Below are 9,641 nucleotides of genomic sequence, written 5' to 3' on the forward strand. Positions count from 1 at the left end.
GTAGCTCTGCCCAGTATCCAGTCCATGCAAGTGTTAGTTAGTTAGTGCAAGGACACAGCCTTGCCTCACTCCAGAACTCTACAAGCCCCCACTACACTTTACAGTACTTTCAGTACCAGTATACAGACTTGCTATTAGTCCAATAATCCTTGTTGGAATTTCTCTCGGTCTCGGGATCTCTTAGAGTGATTCCCGATGCACCGTATCGAAGGCCTTCTTGAGGTCAATAGAGGCTGCAAGCAGTCCACGCCCGAATTCATGGAGCCGCTCTACAATGGCTCGAAGCACAAGGATACTGTCAATTGTGGACTTTACCAGGAGTGAATCCGGATTGCTCTGGCCTCTGATATGTCTTACAAGGATGTGGGTGAGAACCTTGCCTGGCATACTGAGCAGTGTGATACCTCAGTGATTGCTGTAGTCCCATCGATCCCCCTTCCCCTTCCAGAGAGGTATGACCACACCCCTCAACAGGTCAGGAGGAACGGTACCAGACCACCAGATGGCAGCCAGGACAGCATGTAACCCCCGTGCCATAGATTCACCACCAGCCTTTAACAGTTCAGCTGGTATGCCACAGACACCTGCTGCTTTACCACTCTTCAGCTTGGAAATCGCCCCCCTAACTTCAGTTACGAAGGGAGGATCCTCACTGATGGGTGAGTCCGGCATCGGAATCACGGCACTGCCCTCATCCAAGTTAACTGTTGGTGAGTCAACCTGGTACAACTGCTCAAAATACTCAGGCCAACATAACCGCACTGCAACAGGATCTGAGACGATCTGGCCACTTACTAAATGAACTGCTGTCACATGTGAAGAAAGCTTGGAGTTCAGCTTTCTCAGGGCTTGGTATGCAAGACGAAGGTCATTTACTAAGAAATGACCTTCGACCTCCTCAGCAAGACTCCTAATAAACTGTTCTGCGCACATGAGAATGGTGCAGTTCCCGATCCCCTGTCAGACGAGCCACATGACAAGCATCCGTGGCTTCCAGTGTCTCCTGTGAGATGAAATTCTGTATTGCTCTCAAGCGTACACCAATCGTCTCTTGGGCTGCATCAAGCATTTCGCGCTTGAAGGTATCCGACAGAAGAAGGTCCGTCAGACTGTCGAGCATTGTGAAACGACCAGAGATTGCCTCAGGAAACCCGCAGGCACACTCCCCCTCCCTCAGCCTGTCCAAATGAAACACCCTAGGGTAATCATTGGACTGCTGGGGAGTTTTGAAGTGGACCCGGACGGTAGCTACAACCAATCTATGGTTAGTACCACAGAACTCAGCACTCCTATACACCATGCAGTTCTGGAGGATCCTCCAACAAGTGCTAACGAGTATGTGGTCGATCTCCTTGGCTGCATTACCCGCATCGCTGTACCATGTCCAATGATGTGGGTCTGGGTGCTGGTACCAGGAGCCAGAAATCCTCAATTTCTGGAACATAGCAAAGTCCCGGTAAAGGAGGCTATTCTCATTACCAGCATCAGCTCCTGAAAAGACATGTCATAGCCAGCTCGATCACAGCCAGATACCACATTGAAGACACCCAGGACAATACGAATATCTCGCCGGGGATAACTGTCTGCCACAGAGGCAAGTTTGACATAGAACATCTCTTTCATGTCGAGTTTACAAACATCGGTAGGAACGTACACAGCAACAGGAGACATGAAGCCAAATGCTAGCTTCAGTCTCAATACCATTATATGCTCATCAAAAGGAGTAACCTTACTACGAGGGCTGGAGTCTGCTGGAGATGGAAACCGTCACTGCGGCCTGACCAGCAATAGGTGTAGCCAGCTACACTGGTCATGCCGCTGCCAGGTCTTCTCACCTCAGAGAGAACAGCCACCTCAACTCTCAGCCTCCCCAGTTCCCTCGACTGTAGAGGCAACCGATCATCCTGGCATAAAGAACGGACGTTCCAAGCCCCCACTCTGACTTCCCGCCTGTTTAGCCTTGGGCATTCACTCCAGGTGGACACCACCTCTACCACTCCCACCAACACTGCTCCATATAAAAGGGGGTGGCAGGCTGTGGGCCCCATCATCCACCAGTGGGGTTCCCTAGGCCAGAACACAGGTGGGATGAATAGTTCCCGTCCCCAGCCTGCGTTCCAGCAGCCGCACTCCCAACAGGGCCCACAGTCAGCCTCACTTGCTGGGTCAAAGGGACTTTTCCCCTCCTCCCAGCCTTTCCATTTAAACTGAGCACTGCCGATTGGTTATATCTGGATGGAGGAGCACCGGCAAGGCCCACCTCCCCCGAGCCTCCCATAGCCTCCCATTAAGTCCAGGTGGCTTAGGGGCTTTGGGGTTAATGGGAGGCTCAGGGGAAGTGCGCCTTGCCAGTCCATCCTCCCCACAGATATAACCAATCGGCAATGTTTTGTATAAATGGAAAGGCTGGGAGGAGGGAAAAGTCCCTCCCACCCATATATATATACATATATATATATATATATATATATATATATATATATATATATGTATGTATGTATAAATATGTATATGTATATATATATATACATATGTATATATACATATATATGTTCATATATATGCATATATATATATATATATATATATATATATATAAATGTACATATATATATAAATATATATATATTTATATATATACATACATACATACATATATATATATATATATATATATATATATATATATATATACGTATATACACTTAAATATATATGTATATATATGTATATACTTATATATGTATATATAAATATATATATATGTATATATATACATATATATACTATGTATATATATGTATGTTTGTGTGAATGTGTGTTTGTGTGCGCGTGTGTGTATGTATGTGTTTCAGTTTGTGCGTGTGTGTGTGTAGAGAGAGAGAGAGAGAGGGAGAGCGAGAGAGAGAGAGAGAGAGAGAGAGAGAGAGAGAGAGAGACAGAGAGAGAGAGAGAGAGAGAGAGACTAGTAACTATATATACATAGATTAGTGTGTACGCGCGGCTACACACTGTGAGTGTATATGCACGTATATCTAAGGATGTGTGTCTGTATAAAGGAGTGCATCCGGAGACTGAAAAACAGAAAAGAAAGTAAGGTTTTCCTTCCAGTCATGTAGCCTCGAGTCGCAAGGCGATTGTGGAACACACTTCCGGATGGTGAAACTCGGTCGTTTATTTTTTAGGGACGCGATATAGGGTTAGGCTTATGGATGGTACTTAAAAAGCAATCCTTTAGGCTCTAGTCATAGTGCGTTCACCGTTCGATTTTTCTTCCTGTGCAACGCTACATGGTGGATAATGCTAACCTCAATATAAGACCCATTATGGCACATGTACTCTCTTGTATTGGCAGAGACTCCACCAGCAATTTAAGATATCATATATCATATAATGTAAACTCATGTATGTGGATCTTGTGTTCTGTTAAGAGTTTCATTACATCTGCTTTCATGCTATCGAGGTGCGAGAATAACGTTCCGGGTCAGCCCCTTCCTTGCCTCGCAGTCATTGGGGACGGCACTCATGTTTAGGTAAAGATTCAAAATATAATTCCTCTTACTTTACAGGGATTTTCACTTTCTATTGTTGTCATGTTGTGCGTGAAATACACACAACATTTCCGGAGTGTGAATGCTTTTGTTGTATGTGTATGCACATAATTAATTGTAGTGCTTCCGTTCTGTGTAGTTTGCCTTCCTTCCCATTCATGTAGTAATTTCATGTATATTTTAACGAAACAGAGGATTTCCTATTTAGCTAATGTTGAATTTCGTCATTGCATTTCCTGTTTCGGGTCGGGTTGTAGACCGCCACCTCAATACAGTACGGCACACGATGGTTTCATCTCTTATTTCAAGCTCTTACACATCAGTTTTAAGTGTTACACGTTCACTGCATATACATATAATCGGTTTGATTTCCACATAATTGATCTTGGAGATGTAACTAAAGTAGGGTTGATGAACTAAATAATTTTGGAATTCTGTTGTCCCTTAGATGAATTCGAATGCACGCCATTGGCGAAAGGTATCACTATTCGTCCAGAAATTCCGTCAGGATAATATTGCAGTGCTTAATTAACAATTAGGAGACAAGGGAGCCCGAGACGGTGTTGTGCGAGTCTCAAGAGAGTAGTTCCGTAGTGCGCAACGCGAGGCTCACTTGCGTATTTCCCGGCCTGGCTCTTGGCTCTTGGCTCTTTGGCTCCTCGGCCAGATCCAACATGGCTGCTGACGGGCTGGACGTGATGGAGGTGAGTGTGCAGATGTTCGTCCCGTGAGTCCTCTTCGGGAAGACTTTTGTACAATCTAGGGATGGTTGGCAGTCGCGGTGCTACGTGCGAGCACTTTTTCATTCATGTAAAGGAAGGAAATCGGCAGGAGGGCGAATAACGCAGGTGTGACAGTCGTCCCGTGTGACCGGGCCGCTCTCCTGGAGGAAAAGCTGACCTTGTTTCCGTATACAATAGACAGCCACGAGACGAAACCTGTTTGTTAGTGCACTGGGTTTCCCGATGCTGATATCGGTGGATGGTTTTAAAGGAAATTATTATTGCGTTTCTACTGCCAAACGTTGTGCCGCAGAGGCAGGCTGGGGAAAACAGGTCGTGATTTCTCTTTTTAAGTCTGATTGCAGAAGGCTTTTTATTTATATAAATAGAGGCACTAAAAATCATGGGATCAATATTGGCAAGATGATTTCTGAGTGTATTTGTGTATTCAAATCTGTATGGTTCAGAAGTAGTCTACCATCCCTTGCCTGTTGCAATACGGTAACTTCTGAGTAAGTCAGCATGAAACTATCGTCGCCTCCAGCTTCATGCTCTAGTAAAGGTCGGCAATCCTCTTCCAAATATATGACTAAATAGAGCTCAGACAGGTTATTTATTTTGATGAATTATTAGGAACTTGACAAACTTACTTCCTTACCTTGCTAGGCTTTGAGGTAGCCTTGGTATGGGTTCATAATGCAGTATTTCTTATCGAGAGCAACGTGCCCTCCAGAGATGAAGTCCCAAAACCAGGATATCATGCGAACCCTATAATCCTACCTTCTGTTTATTCCCTAGACATAGGGGCCAAGTTCCCTGTACGCCCCCTTTATTAGCACTTCATGCCAGCTTATAGAAAACAGACATTTAGAACTGGCTGTGTGAGGATGTTGTGGACTAGTGAGTGTCTGATATGCAGCAGATATTTTGGTCATTTTACAGTAAGTAGGTCGCAGCAGCTGTACTTTTGTTGTTTATGACTCTTTCTTATGCTATATAAGATGGTTTCCATTTCTCTCCATCTGTGTTGCCCTCGGTAATATTAACCCATAGTGTTTGGCAAAGTGACAGACTATTTTGCTTCTTGTGGGCTATACCTTCCTTCGGTGATTTGGCAATTCTAATTAAGGTGGACGCACTACAAATACCGAGGAAAGTACGATAGAATTATTGACTAGTGTTCGTACATATCGGCAAAGTTAATAAAATTCTGGGGACCTCAAACGTTATCCTTTAGTTTAAATTCAAAGGTTGCCTCTCTACGTCCACAAACTTCATTGTCTCGAACCGTCTCAAATGTAAACAAAACTGAGCTTTCTGAAAAGTACAGTGAAATACCCCTAGGAAAGGGGGTTTGGGGGCTTGCCCCCAATAGAGAAATACCCCCAGGGAAGGGCTTGCCCCCCTTAGGGGGTTAGGAAGGTATGCTTCGTTTGTACAGGGAAGTACCCCCAGGGAAGGGGTAATGAAATACCCCAGCAAAGGTGGTCCAGGGGCGTGCTCCCAATAGATATACCCGCAGGGAAGGGGTTCCAAGTTAGGTTAGGTTAGGTTAACAAATTTCGTTGGGATTTCAGCAACACTGACACTGGTGCAGTGCATCTTGGAGCTGTGCTGGACATTTTTTTCAAAAATTTCACTTTTGACTCCATTATTTCTCGTATACCCCCCCCCCCCCCCTTCAATCCCCGATTCTCCACAGGTCCTCCAAGATTGAAGGGGGTAAGAGAAAAAAAAACATAACAAATAAGCGCATTTGTCTTGCTTTGAATTACCGATGATTTTTATAGAATTTTATAGTTATTTCTCAATACTTTTGCATAACTAATCTCAGTTTTGGTATTGACGGATTCCTCTCATACTCTAGTACACACACATGTAGGAGTTATGCTGCAGAACCCCCAAAGCCCCACATTATTAGCCCTGATAGCAGGGGAGTACTTGAAAAGTGCGAGGGAAATTGTGGGGTAAACTAACAATAATGTAATAAAACAATGAAAAAAATACCTCACTTTTTGCTGAATGTATGGGGCTCTGCCTCTTGTGACCCACCCATGGGGATTAGCGCCTCCCCAATTCCCAGCAAAACAAAGAATCCTCAATGTATTCACCACAGGAGAGTGTTGTATAAATTCAGTATTGGGCACTCCCACCCATCGGTCATACGCTGTATCCTGTTGTGAATATGTACAAGATTCTTTGTCTTCTACCACAGGGGTTAGGAGATTGCAGGGGGGAGAGCGGCCTGCATTAGACAATATAGTGACTGATTCTTTGCATAATACTCATATTTTACCTGCATTTTCTCGTGCCTTTCATGCTGTCATTGCTTTCGGATCCAAGATTGTCACTAATGGGGTTGGGTCCCACAGCATATTTTGATATATATATATTTTTTTATCTTCATGCAGTCTTAAAGCATCTTCAGTACAGGTAAAACATGAATGATGGGTAATTGTTACAGATAGCGACACCATATTTGGTTTTTCTGCAGGAAATCCAATGATTTACTTTATTCTTGGTCTTGTTGCTATTGCCAATGAATTGTTGTGGAGATTAAATACCATTTTTCCATCGACGATCTTGATTTGATAGGCCTGATAGCAGGGGAGTTGCCATGACTAGGGGTGCCCTAGGGTTGATGAGGGGCTCTGCATTCACACCATAAAATAATAAACCAAATATCTGTCTGGAAGAGTTAAACTTGCGTTTGCTTCTTTTTACTTCTTTTAATCTTTAAGGTATGGATGCACTAAGTTAGGGCAAATTGATGACGATATTCCTATAGAGGACAAAAAGTAATAGTGGTTGATACAAGAAATAATCTGCAGACATGAATGGTAATGCCACAATTAAAGGGAAAAGGTCATGGAAAGTGTGGCTCACAGCCTAAGTCCAAAAAATTAAGTTGCTGTGCAGCTCGTACACCGTCTTCTGTCCTACTGCACACCTTCATCACCACTACCTCATGACCAATCATAAGGTGATAATTTAGCAGAGATTTTTAATTGTTCATTAAAGTTCAAGTATAATATTCCATGTACTATATAAAAATGCACATGACTATTGACTAACCTTTCGTATATATTCATGTTTGTATTTTGATCCTCAGTTTTGGCTAACCCATTAATATTTTTAATTGCCAAACTAGTCAAACAATACAGTCAATAATTAACATAATTCAAGTATGCAAATAACACGTACATTTCTGGACTTCACTGGTGACCTGACAGTTGAGTAAATTTTGTGTTGGTTACCATGTGTATTTGTGCTTTCAGATATTCAAATATAGAGGCATAATTGGACTCTCGCATTTTGGAAATGTTGTATTTCTTCAATTTTAGAAAATGTAAATTTTGGCTTGCATTTCTGAAGTCGCTTTTCATGGCATTCATAATTACCTTCAATCATTTACTGATACTGAAATCAAGTTGAGCCCACTCTTTATCCTCCCTCCAACCCCCTAGTTCCCCCGATGTCCCCCAAGATTGTTAGGTGGAGTTAGGGGACTTAGTCTCAGGCGAGAGCGTCTGCACCGTAAAGAATTACCGATTATAATAGTAACTTTTTACTTTTTCCTGAAGTGTAAAGGCATGCTGTGACTGGAAAGGCAGCAGGTCTAGGTAAAAGTTTACAACAGTACTGCATCTGCCGGAGATTGTCTACAGATCAAACTACACACGAACCCCATCCTAAAAGCACAGACAACTGCTATATGAACTATAAAACCTTTCTAATAGACCCACCACCAACTGCTGTATACTATAACACTAAACATCACGAGCAAGGAAAGTTTGGTCATGGTATGATATTTAAAGGCTTATTATAGGCATACGATATGAGTTCACTCAGTTTTTAAAAACTTTCATGCAGTTAATTGCAGCATATAGTTTGAGAAAATATCTTTTTCTTTGAAGTATAGCATGCATTCATCTAAGCCACGTGCAGTCTTAGGGGACCTATGGGTAATTAGGGGCAAGCCTCTGGAGTATTTCTTTACTGAAGCTAAGCCCTTGGACCCCTTCTCTTTATTTCCCAATTTTCTTGCTGATTTAATTAAAACATCAGAAATCTTGCCCCTTGAGGTGGAATAGTCACTTGTTATTAAGCCACCGTAATCTTTAGCATGAAATCCAAATGATATATTGTTTAATATTTTCTCCAAAGTTGGAGATAAAGTCAGTGTACCCATAGTCCAACATGAGACCTCACACTGTTCAGTTTGCGATGGTCAAAATGATAGGTGTAGTATCATAGGCAAATATGTTAGTGGATTTGTGTTGACAAGTAACAGTCCACATCTGCCAATATTGTATATTTATTGTGTTAAGTTTTATCCTTGGGGGAAAAAAAGGTAACGGTTTACAAAGTGACAGCACCCCTCTAAGACAGTCCCAGGTACTCCAGCCTTGGAGACACATGGGAATCCTCAAACTTTACCTCATAAACCAATAACCTCCCAAACTAGGGAGCTGTGTTTCTGGACCCTCCTGATTGCTGTGGACATAATCTTCATTTTCTTCTTTTCTCCTGATATTTGTTTCTTACACAGATTATTTCATATAAGATAGGTAGCACCACTTTATTTAGTCTTAGTCCCAAAAGTGAAATGGACATTTTCCTTAGAATTTTGTGATAGTCCTTTATGGTATGGAACACCTCGTTATTATAATGTGGTATATATGACAATTTTCACTAGCTAGGGACTGCAGCAATTGGTAGGGGATCTTGGATGAAGCTCCAGGTTAGGAAGCATTTGTGTTAATACATTTCTCTGTAGTTGGTTGTACAGTTAGGATAGTTGTTGGCTTCAGTGTAGTTGTAGTCCTGTTATAAACTTTAACACACATATTTAGCCATCTTAGATGGCTAAATACAGTGAGATCACTAAAGTTCACCCCCTTTATGACATCTGTAAATTTGTGCCTATTGTGATGTGAGTTTCTGCATTTATTTATTTATTATTTTTTTTTTAACAATGGGTGGGGGGGGAGACAGAAAATAAAGAAATATTAATGATGATCAATGGGTGGGGGCTTAGGTCATCAGATGCCAATTAGTCTTTTCTTCAAGACAGAGTGGCAGTACCTATCCTTAGAAATACCCTATAGAGAAGTACATTGAAAAGACAGTACATTTCAGAGTATGTTACAGTGAGACACATGTGCAAAGATGGCTTATGCAAATTGCTCCATTGCTGAATTATTTGCTGCAAGTCGAGTTGAGGTTGGCCATAGGCATGTGAGATGTGTGGGATGTTAGTTTATGCGTGACACTTTTTACAACTTATTTTCATTTCTGATTTTATTATTAGCCTGTGCATATGATTTCATATATATATATATATATATATATATATATATATATA

At 42.0% G+C, this 9,641-nt stretch overlaps 1 protein-coding gene across 5 annotated transcripts in view; it reads left to right on the forward strand.

Moving 5' to 3' along the window:
* Positions 1 to 4,097: 4,097 nt before the first annotated feature.
* Positions 4,098 to 9,641, forward strand: part of LOC113811156 (eukaryotic translation initiation factor 4E) — a 25,996-nt gene continuing 20,452 nt past the window's right edge. For 2 of the 5 annotated variants that reach the window (XM_027362826.2, XM_027362827.2), the window contains exon 1: positions 5,146 to 5,214. In XM_027362826.2, coding sequence (XP_027218627.1) covers positions 5,161 to 5,214 — 54 coding nt within the window. In that variant the 5' untranslated portion in view covers positions 5,146 to 5,160. Of the gene's footprint in view, positions 4,256 to 4,501; positions 4,607 to 5,145; positions 5,215 to 7,226; positions 7,257 to 9,641 lie in introns of those variants that run through there. The other 3 variants (XM_027362828.2, XM_070142917.1, XM_027362829.2) reach the window with 3 other exon arrangements.

The sequence above is a fragment of the Penaeus vannamei genome, chromosome 3 (assembly GCF_042767895.1).
Source record: "Penaeus vannamei isolate JL-2024 chromosome 3, ASM4276789v1, whole genome shotgun sequence".
Lineage (NCBI taxonomy): Eukaryota > Metazoa > Arthropoda > Malacostraca > Decapoda > Penaeidae > Penaeus > Penaeus vannamei.